This window comes from Anneissia japonica, unplaced genomic scaffold (genome assembly GCF_011630105.1).
Source record: "Anneissia japonica isolate Jap-2015-1 unplaced genomic scaffold, ASM1163010v1 scaffold493_len2256704_cov171, whole genome shotgun sequence".
Classification (NCBI taxonomy): Eukaryota; Metazoa; Echinodermata; class Crinoidea; order Comatulida; family Comatulidae; genus Anneissia; species Anneissia japonica.
Genome location: NW_022727062.1, coordinates 1273540 through 1290552, shown reverse-complemented (window position 1 = coordinate 1290552; position 17013 = coordinate 1273540). Strand labels below are relative to the sequence as shown.

The 17013-nt window shown below is 33.1% G+C and overlaps 1 protein-coding gene across 1 annotated transcript in view; it reads left to right on the top strand.

Moving 5' to 3' along the window:
* The window catches only part of LOC117113419 (gamma-aminobutyric acid type B receptor subunit 2-like), a 38527-nt gene extending 22018 nt beyond the window's left edge, over window positions 1-16509 (top strand). The window contains exons 7-17 of the mRNA XM_033256739.1: window positions 614-674; window positions 3271-3351; window positions 4571-4721; window positions 8764-8896; window positions 9395-9502; window positions 10353-10475; window positions 12320-12544; window positions 13126-13284; window positions 13881-13998; window positions 14754-14865; window positions 15216-16509. Coding sequence (XP_033112630.1) covers window positions 614-674; window positions 3271-3351; window positions 4571-4721; window positions 8764-8896; window positions 9395-9502; window positions 10353-10475; window positions 12320-12544; window positions 13126-13284; window positions 13881-13998; window positions 14754-14865; window positions 15216-15570 — 1626 coding nt within the window. The 3' untranslated portion in view covers window positions 15571-16509. The remainder of the gene's footprint in view (window positions 1-613; window positions 675-3270; window positions 3352-4570; window positions 4722-8763; window positions 8897-9394; window positions 9503-10352; window positions 10476-12319; window positions 12545-13125; window positions 13285-13880; window positions 13999-14753; window positions 14866-15215) is intronic.
* Window positions 16510-17013: the final 504 nt, after the last annotated feature.

Genomic DNA, 17013 nt, shown 5'->3' with positions numbered 1-17013 from the left:
TATAATACTATTCGAAATCTCTTGTTACTGAGAAACGTTTTGTCGAGCCCCCAAAAGAAGACGAATGAATAGGCCAGTATACCACCGAATATGATCAAGTTGTTTATGTTCGGATTGGACTTCCTAATGTACTTAAAATGTAAATCGAACCAAAATATTAGCATGAAATATATCTGCATTTTATGAAAGTGATCGCAGTTATATAGCACTGCTTATTACATTTCGTAGCCTACTTGGCCTGTCGAAAGCAGCGGAATTTTGGACCTTAATATTTAGACAAGGCCACTTTTGGATGGATGATAAATAGTCCAAACACTAAAGTTAACTTATTATTGTAGGCCGTGCATCGATAATTAACAGTTATTTAACGTATAATATATTATTATTTTACAGTTAAGGAAATCCTGTCTTAGATTTCCAACCTACCGTTATTATTTATTTAGAGTATGACTTTTATTTTAATCAACTCTCAAGCCTTACTTATGGATAATGAAAAAATATGTGACTGCAAATTTAAATTATATGAGTTATTATATACGTATTGTCTTAAGTAGGCCTAATAATAATTATAGCTTGTATACGTAATAACAATATTATTATGCTTCTTCTATAGGGTGAGGTATATTTTGATGCTGGTGAAAGGATTGGATCACAAATAATACAACAGTTCCAAGGTTAGTGTTAACCATCGACGCCCCAAGGCAGATAATGCGCCAACATGCGGCAGTTGATGAATACGTCGTTATTTTGCAAGATGAATCTAAAAGTCATGATGTGAATTTTGATTCTATTGTAAGCAACGCCCCTATGGACTCTGGTGGTGGGTGGGGGGCTATCCTAGACAACGCTCTTCTAACAGTAAATTTAAACAATGTAATCCTATCTTTCCTCACAAAGCGACAGAAACTAACTTTTATAAAATAATCGCCCCCGGGCCCCCTGACTCGTCGTTACGCCACTGTTGTAAGCGACACGTAACAAAACGTAGAAGTGCGAAAGCTACTGCCTGACGTACGCTTCAATTCACAACTCTCTTTCAAGTTTGCAAGGTACTTCTATAGGTATACACGATACTGCCGCAGCCGTACATTGCTTTTAAGAGTGGTTTCCATACAATCGCTACTCTCTATCGTCGACAGCTTTCGGTGATGCTGATCGGTCGACTGCTAGTCAGCGGACTGCCACGCAGTCGGCTACTAGCTACTCGCCTCGGCGACTGCTCGTAGTACAACGATTGTACTGAAAACACTGTAGCGACAGTGTAGTGATTTAAAGAAAACCGGACTTTAGTCTAACAACCGCTAATGTTAACCAATATTCATTAGCCGATTTTTTTTTTAAATGTAGGCTAATACGGTACAATCTCAAAAGCATAAATCGAACAATTGATTGACTGATTGCGTGAACGTAATATCGGTAAATTTTGAATCGTTCATAAGACATGTCCACGAGGGAAGCGACGCGATAGTGAATTTTAGCGGTTCATAAAAAGCGAACAGCTACGTTTCTATTCTTTAGATGAAAATTATCGGACTATTCTTATCATTATGGCCAAAAAATACATGTTGATTTTTACATGCGATGATGACAATACTTTTTAAGTAACACGCTGTCTTTCCTGCGGGTAAATCAGATGTCTGTAACATTAATATCTATCACGTATATGCAAATAATAAAAACAGTATATTAAAAAAGAGTATATTTAAAAAAAACACTTCCTTCGGCAATATCTAATAATTATAAAGATGTATTGGATATTACATTTCGGATTCAGCTGTTCTATCGTACGAAAGTAATGATGTTTGAAGTGCTGTGACGTCATTGTATTTATCGGTTCTTGCAAAAAATACTTTCCAGTGTTACTCATAACCATTTTTGTGAAATGTTAGAGATACAGTATATCTATAAACTTGAATAATAATTAGTGATTTTTTTTATTGATTAAATTGTGAATTTAAGATTTTAACACTTCTATCTTGAACTCGACAAACTCTTTTCCACTATACTATACTAAGCCTAAGACTTAAACTTTTGCATTTCAATCGTTCACTATAAGTATGCACACAGCTCATCGAGGTGTACGAAGTCAATTGCTTATGAAGATTTGCCCGTTTCCGAATGCATTTAACGGGTGAGAAGTGTTGATTACAAAGGACAATTTTTAAGCAGCGAAAAATTATTTGTAAAAACACAGTGACAGATGTGCTTTCAATGAAAAACATAGATGATGTAATATAAGCTTCAAGATGTATTGGTACTTTAGGTGTATACGCTACTTTATAAAGTGTCCTTTGTCATTCACACTTTTCAACAGATATCGCATTATTCCAAAACATAAATCAAACCTATACTTACATTCTGTTAGCTATGGGATCCGCAACACACATCTGACAAAGAGAACGCATAAAAGGTCCTAAATAAGTCGGCTAGATTTACAATTAACGAATATAAAAATTGTAAATCAAGTATCAGTAAAATTCTTGTTGGTTTAAAACGAAAAAGAAGAAAAAAACACCATAGGCCTATGTATTTGTAGAACCAAGCTGCGTGAGGTCACAAATACAACTCAACTTAAGGATTAACTTCTTTGCAGCAAAATATGTAGATAATTTCAATCTACGAATTCTTAAGACCACATCATTCCCGAAAATTGTCAATATTGCAGTTAGGTTTTGTGATAATAACGCCAACACATGTTTTAGCATCTTTTGAAACATTATCTAGTTAAATAATACTTTATAAAATGGATATAAAAAAACTGAAAAGTTATACTGAAACATTGTTATTAAACTCACTCTTCCCGAAAACAGTTCTGGAATGCAATCGACTTGAGCAAGGCACAAGAATCATAAAAAATAATTATCACTACTATTCTGAAGATCTGAACACTATATCGATATAATAAAATATTGCTGTGGAATAACACAATTGCATACCCTACTCTATAATTATTGTGATTTTACGGAAAGGATACATATCAAGTGGTATAACACATGAGCTCTCGCCGACTAAAGCAGAACCTCGGGACCTTGAGGGCCCGGGAAATATTCAATATTTTGCTGGGAATGTTATTTGCCCCAAATATTAATACGCCAATAAAACGCTGGAAACGTCGGAGCAGACGGTGCCCGAGGTAGTAGGGCCCGGAGAAAACTTAGCTTAGGCCTACAGACCTCTTTATTATGCAAAATAATGAAACTATCAGCTTATTGATATTGATGTTTGTTAATGATAATAGAGAATAATTTGTGATTATATTTCTATTTCTAGATGGAACTATGAAGAAAGTTGGTGAATATCATTCGCTAGGAGATAAACTTGTTATCAAGAAAGACGCGTTTCGCTGGCCAGGTAATAACGGTTTCATGCTTATTTTAAAATTCAATAAATATAATGATATAAAATACCGTGAAGTTGATCTTCTATTGTGATTTTTTGTCTGTAATCATTTCAAATCTTTAGATTAGAAGAGCAAATTTTTATGTATATTGGATTTTTTTTAGCATATAAATGTTAATTATTCTTTAAACCTATTAGTTTTTTTTCCTAACTTTGTTAACAGATGTAATATAAGACCTATACAACTGGATTTTATGAGCCCATAAATTGTATATTGAGTTATAATTGACTTACGTAATAATAAAGTAAATATGTGTGTAGTTGCATGTTATTAATGTATGTGAAGACAGAATGTTTAATGTGTGCCTTTAGTAAATAGTACTCTATGATTATAGCATAATGTTTAAATATAATATAAATGATCTTTAATCGCATTCTTGCTGCTTACTAATATAATTTATTAATAATAGGCATGCAATGAGAAGAAGAATATTCTAAGTAATAATATAAGTAAGACTATTGATCAAATATATCACCCTCCAATAAAAGACAACCTCCAATTTAAAACCACTTTTCACTGGTCCCAAATTAACAAATGTTTTTTATTCAAATGAGCTAAATATGGAAATCTGGCTACAAAAGTGGACCTTAATAAAAGGGAGACCTGTAATAACAATTCATATTGAGGTTAAACAGTAACACTCATGAAGTTGCTAGCAGAAATTTTAATTACCGGTACTATCATAATCGTACAAAATACCAAATATATCAGAGCAGTCGTACCTGTCGATGGATGTATGTCACTACGAGACGATCTAAATCAAGATTTATAGGAATTCTTCAATTATTACATGGTATAATCATAAATCTTTGTATCATGGCAATCCGTGTAGAAAACAGACGATAGGCCTAATGCATTCATCAGAATTATAATTTAATACAATACAGAAACACTTGGTCAGAAGGTCGCGATTTTTGTTCTGTAGTGAAGCACACACTCGATGGCTCTGAAATTAGTATAATATCCTCGTATGTTAGTGTTTTTATTTTTTCCTAATAGTTATCAGCATCGACCTACATAATCGTCTCTGTAAATTTATTAATGTTTAAAATACGTGTTCGTCGGGAGATTGAATATTCTCCGACAAATCGACCAATTATCTAGAATGCACGTGTTATTAATCTTACTGTCACTGTAAAACGTTGACCATTCGATTTTCGTGTAATTCAGGTAATACCCCGCCGCCGTACAAACAGCTTAGCGAATCATCCACGATGCAAGTTTCTCACTCCTTGTTCTTCAGCATGGTTGGTATAGCTACCATTGGTATATTCGCCGCATGTTGTTTCCTATTTTTCAACATGAAGAATCGTAAACAACGGTAAGATATTTAGTACATAGGAAGCACGGTTTAATGATTATCCCTAGAGAGATTTGTCCTCAAGAAAGATCGTCTTATTGTCATAATAAAACGCAATTTATGAGTTTCATTTGTTTCTGTTATGACCAAAAGTCTGAAGGACAATGACTTGTGTTAATCATACTGATGTGATTGAGACATTTAGAGACAGTATAGTAATTGAAAGTAGAAATGCTCTCAGCAAATACATTATAGATCATTATCAGTATTATTAGTTTACTGAAATTAGGCATGTTTATATTGTTACCATATTTTTATATCATTACTATACAAAATAATATATTATCAAAACCGCTGTTTACTACCATTGTCCATATCAACATCTAAAATAATTATAAAATGTTCATCATCAACGTGGTTGGCGCTCGTCAACGGACACCGGTTGACGTCACACTGCAAGCCAAATGGCCAGTAATCAGATTCAGAATACATTTGCTTTTTAATTATAAACAAATTGGAGGTACTTTTTCCTGATCATTATAGTTAATATCAAAACTGTTTCATGACTGTTTTTTAACTAATGTAAATGGCATCGCTTGTATTTGGTTTTATGATTCGATTTCGGTTTTGAACATAATTTAGATTGTGTCACGTGTAATTTTCGAATTGATAAGTTCTGCTAAATACACTCCGTTGTCCGATATCTCAATTAGTCAGTCAGTCACTTTTAAGCATAAGATTAACAAGTAATTATTTATTTCGCCGTAAATGATCAACGTCAAATAATTTACCTCCTGGACTGTATAATTATGATAGGCCTATTAGAGATGATGATCATGTCGTCGAAAGATTATTCGAGTCAAAATCGAGAATGTATACAAACAGTTAAAAGTGGTTTAATAGTGTAATATTGAGCTCGTCGATAGATGAATTAACCGCTTTCCGAATTTGAACGTTTATTGCGATCTTATAATGCTAAGCTTAATGTGTTTTTTTATGCGAATGTCATATTACAACAACATTAATTAACGCGATCTTATAAACTTTAACGCGAAATTATAACAATAACGCGTTATTATAACAACGATATTCTGTGTATACTTAAGACGGATCATATAACGATAACACAATCTAATGATCTTAACACGATCTTAAACCATAACGCGATCATATACTGGAAATTTAAGAAAATTTTATATAACTTACAACTGTCCAAATCCTGAATCAATATATAAACAAAACGCCATCTCATAACATTATGGTTATGGTTATGGTTTTATATTTATATAGCGCCTTCCACGATCAAAACCGTCTCAAGACGCTTGAGACGGTTTCATTAACCGGTCTTGTAACGGTACCATAATCCTAATAACGTGACGCAATAACAATAAGGGAGATCTCCGATAATGGGATTTTGTAATCTTTAATGTCATCCCTATAACGCGATCATATAACCATAACGCAATTTTATAATTGTAACGCGACCGTAGGCTTATCTATAACCTGATCTGAGGAGGTCTAAGAACCATAACGCAATCTTATTTTAACGATAACGTAATCTTATAACGATAACGCAAACCTATAACAAATACGCAATATAACAAGATGGAAAAGATACAAAAGTTAAAGGGGAAAACAGAAATGTAGAATGTAAAACAAGATGTTGAACAGCCATGAAAATGTAATCTTTAAAACCCGATCTTTTTAACCCTTATCCAGTCTTAAAATTTTGAGTAGATAATTACTGCATGGTATGGCAAACCATCAACAACAAGCTGACAAGAGCTTTAAAGACAATTATTTTTTTATTTTGGAGATAGTCCATGTAGGCTACTTTGTAGTGAAACCTATATTTTATAATGAAAACTATCTACATATTATTCTTTGCCATGATTGTATTGAAGAACGTAGAAAACCCAGTAATAATAAATTTGCAATAATATTAAGTCATTGGATTCTAGGAAAATAGTTTAGTAACTCAGTGACAATCTCTTGTAAATTACATTGAACTTAATTTAATAGTAAATCTGTACTTCAAGAGTTTACAATAGCCTACTACCAAACCCGTCTCCTTAAAGCATGGTTTCTTTAAAGTCGCTACACTGTCGCTACAGTCTTTTCATCGTTGTACTGCCTAGCAGATCCCCAACGCAATCGGGAAAGCTGTCGGCGATGACATGTACCAATTGTATGAAAACCAAGCCAACAAATAATCATGCAATTGTTCTTTCAATTTCTTATATTTTGATACGGTTATAAAAATTTTCTGATATAAAATATCATAATATTTGAATTATTTGGTGATAAAGGTCGTTGTTTTTTGTATTGTAATTATTACTTATTTGTAATTTTAAAAATAAGTATGTGTAAATGAATATTCCAATTCAATTAAAATTTGTATTTGTTAACTGATATGCTATTACAATTATTTTATTCAAACCGTTAATCTTAAAAACTTTCAGCAAATTTCCATCAATATCATTGTGTTGGCTTTAAGTGGAACTGAGTTTATTTTTCTGTTGGTTTGTATGTACTTCAAAGTATCATATTAATGTTACAAGAAAGCATCTGGGGTATCATACAATCTAAGCAGGGAATCAGTCGTATAATAACGCCGTTGCTGCCATGAGATTTGTCTGAGTAAAGTATGTTCTGCGCAAATGCATCATGAAGAAACACTGAAGTTCGCATATAGTTCAATGAGTGTTGCATTATTAGCAAAATCAGAGGAAATACTACTCAAAGGTGTATTTAAGGAGAAAGTTTATGAGTTTCTACTGCTAATGGGGGTGGTGTTAAGGTAGCCACTACTTACAGAGAGCATAGTAGACTACAATACTGGTGCTGATCCGATCTCGCTTGGGAATCGTCGCCATCCAATAATATGGCTGGGTGATTGAACATGATAAAAGGCTTGCCATGTTATTGGATCTATTCTCAATCTACCCATATGTCTTATGTTTGCAAATCTGGATTTTAGGCCCAAAGACATGTTTTAAAGTATTCTTTTGATTAATGCGTAAACTCACACTGAATGCGCTGATGATACGTAAGCAATGTTCACAAAATACGTCGTCGGTTTCAGCCTATGCTTTGTGTTTGAAATTGATACCATTAGGTAAACAAAAAAACTTGGCAATCTTTAATAAGTATCAGTAGATACATATCATTTTACCGGCTTCGAGATTGTTTAAACACAAATTGAAAGTGAAGGGATGTTGCTGTCTTGTGTGAAATTGTTTGTTCTTATTTGATCGATACGCACATCTTGTTCTGGCGGTTATGAATCAGAGTGGAGGATTTGAGAGGAATTTGCCACTCAAACAGAATATAAAACATAAGCGTACGTGTTTTCAATACGAACGTACGGTGTATTAAATCTTATACGAAGAAATGGTCATAGTAAACAATATCGGTATAATAACAGTAAGGTTTAGCATCTAAGGCATGAGCAGTTAAAATCGTATACGTCAATGAACCGTTAATTATCAATGCACGGCTTAATACAATAAATTTAATTGTAATTTTAATAATAGTTAATTATATATATATATAATAATAATAATAATAATAATAATAATAATAATAATAATAATATTAATAATAATAATAATAATAATAATCTGTATAATAATAATAATAATAATAATAATAATAATAATAATAATAATAATAATAATAATAATAATATTCATTATCCATCAGTAAGGCTTGAGAGTTGATTAAAAAAGTAATGCTAAATAAATAATAACGGTAGGTTGGAAATCTAAGGCAGGATTTTTTTAACTGTAAAATAATAATATATTATACGTTAAACAACTGTTAATTATCGATGCACGGCCTGCAATAATTAGATAATTTGAGTGTTTGGACTATTTGTCATCCATCCAAAAGTGGTCTTGTCTAAATATATGTTCCAAAATTATGCTGCTTTCCACAGGCCAAGTAGGCTACGAAATGTAATAAGCAGTGCTATATCTTAAAGGTGACACTTTAACTGCAATCACTATCATAAAATGCAGATATATTTCATGCTAATATTTTGGTTCGATTTACATTTTAGGTACATTAAGATGTCTAGTCCGAACATTAACAACTTGATCATATTCGGTGGTATACTGGCATATTCATGCGTCTTCTTTTTGGGGCTCGACAAAGCGTTTCTCAGTAACAAGGGATTTCGAATTGTCTGTGCCGTAAGTGAAATAGGGCCTATAGTGCAATTTGTGGCCTATACGAACATACTTCAATGTAAAGACCACTTTTAAGACCGGGGTTTCCATGGTCTTTAGCATCTTTGGCCTTTAATTAGAGGTGGTCTTTAATTGGAGGCTTCTAGAATTAGAGTGAGACCTGCAGCTGTAAAATCACAATAATTATTTAAAAATGTATGGTTACAAATTAATGATATGTATAAGGATAAGTAATAATCATAATTAAACATTATAATATCTATAAAATAAATTGTAAAACCTCATCATTTATTATCATTATAGGTCTATGTAATAGGCCTAATAATAATGATCTTAACATGCGGATGACCTCTTGTTATTGTCAGAGATTTTTTTTATTATTATTCTTTCTTCCTCCCCATATTTTGTTCGCACGATATCTCAAAATTGCCATGAGCCATTAACATGAAACCTTCTACGATCATTTCATCTATTGATGTAATGATCATTTAATATTTTCAGGCAAGGGCATGGTTTCTGTGCGTTTCCTTCACATTAGCGTTCGGTGCGATGTTTTGTAAAACGTGGCGGGTTTACAGAATCTTTACAAACGTAAAGATGAAAAAAAAGGTACGGTACGAATTCAAATCTTTTTATCACACAATAAAAATGCTACAACAACAGGTTTGGCCCATGTTGATTCATATCTTTATTACGTCATCATCATACGCTTAATACTTAATGATGATGATGATGATGATAATAATAATAATAATAATAATAATGATAATAAATAATAATTATAATATTATGTCAGTCTAATAATAGCGCTTCATGCTTAAAGCCTGTAAGCGCTTCTCATTACTACCCCGGTCATTGGATCAAACACGTATGGAACACATACTCAGCGCAGTTGTGTTGGAACCTACCAGGTACCCACTTGTACCCCTTGGTGGAGAGAGAGGCAACCGTAGATGAATTGCCTTGCCCAAGGACACAAGCGATTTGCACAGCGAGAGTTTCGAACCCAAGCCACAACCGCGCCAACTGATTATTATTATTATTATTATTATTAATATTATTATTATTATTATTATTATTATTATTATTATTATTATTAACAATAATACTTTGATGATCTTAATCTAGCGGGCAACCCTAACAGGTACCCATTTATACACAATGCACTGTCTAACCCTCATGAGCTTATAGAGCATAACGAATTTTGTTCCATCCTGTAAGTGACCAGTCACTTGATGTTCGATGATAATTAATAATTATAGAATAATCTGATAATATTAATCGTCAAGCTGATTGCAATTTACCAGATTGCTAGTCCACCGTTTGCTAAAATTACCGTACTAAACTTAGCCTTGATAATCATAGATAGCGCTGTCCCTGTAAGACTAATTGTTGATTGATTGTGATTAATTAATTGATTGGTTGAATTGAAATATTACCGTATTTGTTACAATTCCAGGTTATAAAAGACACGCATCTCTTCGTAATGGTTGCCGTTATGCTCATTATCGACGCGATAGTTCTGATCACGTGGCAACTTGTCGACCCAATGTACGTCGGAAAACAGTACCTAGAACCAAAGGTTGGTAGTTTATTTATATACGGTACGGTAGGCCTACAAAAATGTTATTTGGGGCTGATAGAGGCGCGATGGAAAGGTAAATAGAGCGATATCAACTTTAGAGAAGTGTTGTGTTGCGTCAGTTTTATCTTTCTTTATTTTTTTGCTAGGGTTGAATTTCCTGCATTTGCATATTGCACACTGTATACATCGTCATTGGATTAATCAACTACATTGTTATCTATCTATAAACTGTTGCTCATAGATTATAGCAGTCTTTAGTTATTTTGATCGTAAAGTTTTTTTTTTTTTTTTTTTTTTCAACGTGTATTGTTTGCGCTAAATATTCAAAATATTGATTAATGGTTGTCTGTTAGGCTAGTGACTTTGGCAATACATTTTACATCTTAATTATAATATCTTTGATAAGAAATCCAATAAAACACGTACTTTACAATACCCTGGCTAAATAAAAACTCAGTAATGTATAGATTTTAAAAAACAAAATGATTGTTGCTGCTTGCGTACAAGTATGGCAATAACTCTTTGATATTTATACAATAATTAAGACCTAGATAATCATGAAGATGATCTAATAATGTGTCGAAATATTTAAACACAACACGGTGTGCGTATTCCAATGTAGCTATTACAATTTAAAATGGCTGCCATTTTCCATTATTTTAGCTTTTTAGCATACGTATATTAATATAATAATAACCGACCTGTACTGTAAAACAAAAACGTGTGATAGAGCTAGTACATGCAATTGCCATATGCTATTATGATTATTACCATAATATATATATGATATATATATATGTATATATGCATGTATATATATTTATATATGTATATAAATATATATACATACATATATATATGTATATATGATATATATACATATATATAATTTATTATATACCTGTATATATAATAATATTATATAATGTTTGTCATATGATGTCATCGTATAAATTCATACCTCCGTGATATAACTTTGGATAGCTGTAGAGTAGATCCTAAGGGATTAAATCTTCTCTCCAACGCCTTTAAGTAAACGTTGTCAAATCAACCAGTAGCAAGATGGAGAATGATTGAGTGTTCGTTGCTGCTCATATCTTTCAATAAATCATGACTGGACTTAAATCTAAATGGATTGCAAATAAGATAATAGCGAATGACATTCATTTTCACTCTCATCTGAAGAAGTTCACTGATTGAACGAAAGCCCGTGGTGGTTTTAAATTATATTAGTTTGTAATGTAGGTTATTGTCCGCATCGTCGTATCCCAGTTCTTTTTCAGCAACGTCAGTTTGTATTGCGTGATATGACTGGAAGAAAGGCCATTTCGCTCTCCAAATTTATGTTTTATTTTAAATGAAAAAATAGAATAGTGCTACTTCTAGGCATCTAGTGCTAAGGAACTTTTTTAGTAATGCGGACGTTTCGAAACCTGAAATGTCTTCTGGCTACGAAATATCTACGGCAGACTTACGAAAATTCCAGGTCACAAAAATCCAAAGTTACAAAATGTTTCCATGGTCATAAAAGTTCGTACCATCGTTGGGGTCAGGGTAATTTCTGAATTCGTCCCTTATTACAATTTATTAACTCATCGCCATCAAAGCTAAAAAATACAACCACCAATGTGCTACAATTAAACCTAAATGCAGTTATAGTTTGACCAGATTAAATACTAAATTTACGGAATTCTGAAATAAAACTTTGCTGTAGGCCTACTTAGACGTACAGGTAACATCTGTGAAGTTATTAGGCTGAATAATTGGTCGATATTCAGGTGTAAGTGTGTAGCCTGAGAATATGTTAAGAAATAACAATACTCGTGTTGTTTATTTCATAGATGTTTGGTTGTTTACTTGCGTGGTCTACACGACACGTAAGCATTCCTGCGTTAAACGATAGTAAGTACATCGGGATGTGTGTGTACAACGTCATGCTTTTGTGTGTGTGTGGTGCCGCCCTCACGTTCATGATACAAGATAGTCCAAATGCTTCGTTCGGGATTATATCGGCGTTCATCATCTTCTGTTCTTCACTCACACTAGGATTAGTTTTTGTTCCTAAGGTGAATACTACAACTATACTAAATACAATAATTATTAGAATTTTGTTTTGTATGTCTATATATAGGCTATAGTCATGATGTGCCTATATATGGTCATGATGTGCCTATATATAGTCATGATGTGCCTATATATGGTCATGATGTGATGTCATCATGACCATATTTTGGCATGTCAAATGTTTTTTTTTTCAAATGTTGAAAAGAGCTTAAAAAGGTTAAAGATTTTAAAAAGGAGAACCACGCAGCAGGTATGTTCTAGCATCAAGGTCCTATCCTTATAATATAGTATTTAATCATAATTTAGCTATTGTCGTTTTAGATGTAAGTACTGTCGTCAACAAGCTAATACTCGTTAAAACAAAATATCCCTTGATATCTTACAACTAAATTAATATCAACGACAAGTCTATAAAGAGTACTACGAAAAAAAAGATCTTATTTTAAAAATCTAGTGCGTGCAGTATTACGACCTGAGTTGACGCGATCCATCCGTCATGCGATAAAATTAATTTCATCACCAAATCGTAGTTTCTTTTTTTAATATTCTCAAACATAAATCATCAACTTCCCTCTCTTGACAGATTGTTGAGTTACGGAAAAACCCTAATGCTAACGATCGAGTGAGGGCAGTATTACGATCGGAAAGAACTTCGATTCATCCGTCAACTACTACTAACAATGGTACACAAATAGAGAAACTCGCATCGGAACACAATTCAGCCGAAAAACGTTTACAGCAGGTAAAATGCTTGTGTCATCTTATGAAAATAGTGATATTTGATTAGGTTTGCAAAGGTGAGGGTAAATCTTTCAATTGCCTAGGAGACGGGGTAACGTTTAGACACATTGTTTAGAGGCAAAGTGGTTATAATGTATTTAAATAACGTATAAGGAAAGAATAATTTGGTTAGACCGGTAGGTTGAATTAAAATTGTTTTTGTGGTTGATCTTCTTCTCACATGATATCCTGTGTTATTAATCCAAATAATTGACAAATATTATGCCGCTATTATAATAGTAATAACATATAAAAAATACTATATCTATGTGAGTTTGCGTCAGGAAAATATTATAGAAATGATGTTTTGCCCAACCTGACGTGTTGTCGTACCGAATACCTAATACGGTCCCAATACTTGCGAACAAAAAACGTAAGTGATTCGGTTAGGAATAATTACGTGTTTGATCCTATAAACGGAATAAGATAATAATGTAATGATCCGAAAAAAAGAGTTTATATGAGTGAGATTCAATAAATGAAGTTATAATGTGAAGATACATTAACGCGCCACAAGACTAGCATAAGTCAAAATAGCAATGTAATTTTCTTTTCCAGTGTGACACGGAGATTGAACGACTGGAACGTGAAGTCTATGATTTAGACTCTGAGGTTGTACCGTTAATTATTCAGAGAGAACAAAACATACAGTATCATCAAAAAGTTTCCCCAGATGGCAAGTACAAAACCGTTATCTATACATTTAAAAAATCCATAGTAGCATATTAATAGATTTTTTTTGTAAAGGAACCCTAATAGAGCCTGTGAGCTACCTCTATTCCAAGGCTTAAAATTGCAATAGATTAGATTTTAGCTTGCTTTTTCAGAGCTAGGTTTCTATAAAATTGTTACGCTGTCGCTACGATAGCGTGTGTAATAAGGATTTTATGATAACCAGCTTTTATATTACAAAGTAACGAATATCCACTGTTACGCGAGAACGACCACAAATTTATTGAAAATAATATAAAAAATATAATTAGTATATACAATAGTGCTCTAGATTGCGTTTGAGTTGGCAAGTCAGTGGTATGATATGCAGAACTTAGAATGGTAGTTTCCAAAATCCAAACGTCAGGGAAGTCCTTATAAAAACCTAGCTTTTTTTAAATTGTAAATCAATCAATCAATTAATCAACAAGCAGAATGTGACTTTTTGCACAGTGCATTAATTGCATTATGCAAGTGACGAATGACACGCATTTAAACGACAAAAAATAATTATTTTAGTCCATTTAGATAATTCTATTGAGAAAATTACTATGAGATAATATGAAATGTTGATCACAGTTCTCTAGGTTGAAATCGGCCAAAATGTTAGTTAAATTTCCAAAATGATTAAGTTCACAATGATATTTAAAGTACGTCACTAACTTAAAATTTTGAAAAATGGTCATTATTTTTGTTTGTTTCCTAACGGTTTGATTATAGATGATAAGGTAATGATCTCTTCACTAGCAACGTCAATTCCGAACACGTTCCCACCATTACCAATCACAGTCTGTATCGAAGAACCTACTGTTTGCAGCATATCAGATCAAGGGTAAGTATTGTGTATCATTTAAAGCCAGGCCTCGGGGTTAGGGGGAGGGGGAGGAATTGTGCAACTGATTTTCTAAAACAAAAAATGTGTAAAGGTGTTCGACGAAAAACTCTTGAACGGTTAATGAGATACAGATTGTTTAATATTTAAAAACTGAAGAAAATGTGGAAAAACCGGTGGTTAAACACCTTTTTTTAATCCAGGTTTTAAATACTCCCTTGTATCCATGCGCTAGTGCTTATCATTTCCCAATGACCCCCTAACCCATGTTCACTATCCTGTTATTGTAAACATATATTACTACAAACAATCTGTCTTTAATAGTTTTAATCTTCCTTTCTTTCTTACAGAAATTCAAACGAATTTTTGACGATACAAAGTTACTTAACGCCTATACATTCTAATGAAGATATTGTACATAATATTGGAAGCGCTTGTGTTAGCTCAAGTCCTAAGACTCGTTTTAATAGTTGTCTTGGCTATTCTGACGATGGCGACGGCAGCGAGTGTGATATGACAACAAAGAAAAATGAAATAAACAGTTTAAGCAAAGGCGTATCATATCGGTCTGACATTTCAATACACAGTTTACCTGTTTCTAAAAGTTTTATGGACCAACTTCAAGAAACGGATATTCTGACGGACTCGGAATTCGTGGAGAGTGATTCAAGTATAATAAGTGATGACGCTAAAGTAGTTAATTAAGCAACGGTGCTTGAGATGTAAGCATTGACAGTTCAGCGGTGCGAATACGATATTGCCAGCAATGATGCAAACTCGAAAGTGCCGCTATAAATATAATCGGTTCAAGTTGATAGTGCTTAAGAATGGTGGAAAATTATCAATGCCTTTTAATGATGCAAAACGGTTTTTAAGCAACAAATACACGTTTGAAACTGCAATGGGCTATATAAATCAAACAGGGTCCTATCATGGACCAGTCATATTACAGGAATAATATGACTGCTCCTGGATCCCATAAGATACCGTAGTCCACATTTTTTACCTTTTATAGTTTAACTCTGTTCTAGCAACTTGATATTTCTATGAACTACGACGAAGTTTTGTGATAGACTAGTATTTCATCATAATTACGTCAACTACATACATTTTCTAGTCCTGCGCAGCGTCCTCTATTGATGACTATTTTGTACGTTTAAGCTTTAAACAGCAGAGACCTAAAGGGAGGGGATGATTAGGGGCTGATTGGTGGATGAGGATGGTTGGAGATTCGGAATAATGTTACGGTACGTTGTTTAGGGCGTGGTAGCTGGGGGAAATATTTGTAATATGAGATGACTTTTTTTAAACCGTGGGTGAATCGGAGAGAATGAGAGGCGCGCACATTTTAATAACTTGCGCTCTACTCACCCATCTCCCAATAATACGCCCTCCAAACAGCTTATTGCCATGGTAGCAGGTACTATGGTATCTTTGATATAATTGAGTTTACACAGAAAACAAATATTGTCCACCGTGTGCCTGTGAACCGCATATGTAAGGTTAATTGTTAAAAAACAATATTGGTATCACATTGCTATTTCAATTAACATTGCATTCACCTAAGCTTAACGCATATTATTATATAGGATGATACCATAAAGTGGTACTGTACTATTTAGTAGATGGATATAAACGTTAGTGTTTGCCTATATCTGTCTCTTATACACATCTAGATGTGTATAAGAGACAGTTATTCAAGATAGAAGATACAAGATATATTTATTTGTCAATGTGCACAACATGTTTCACATGAAATTTGGTTTCCAGATGCTTAAACAGATACATTGATACAATTTAGATAACTATAACACATAGCGCAATGTAATTAACACATAAATAAAGACAAATTGCAAAACAACGATAAACATACTACTGCACTTAAAAGGCTAACTACAAACACATTCATGGCACAAATGGCAAGGCATACTTAGGATAAATATATAAAAAGACTAGATACATATTGCAATTCAGATGTTTAAATTGTAAACAGAGTGACATGGTATAGTCCTAAAATATATTATCTGTTAAAAGCTATTAAGCTGTGAATACAGGAGTTCCTAGACCTATTTTTGAGTTGCATCTGAGAGTGCAAAGACTACCTGATTTATTGCTTGAGTTAACATTATGCATTGAGTGTGATATACA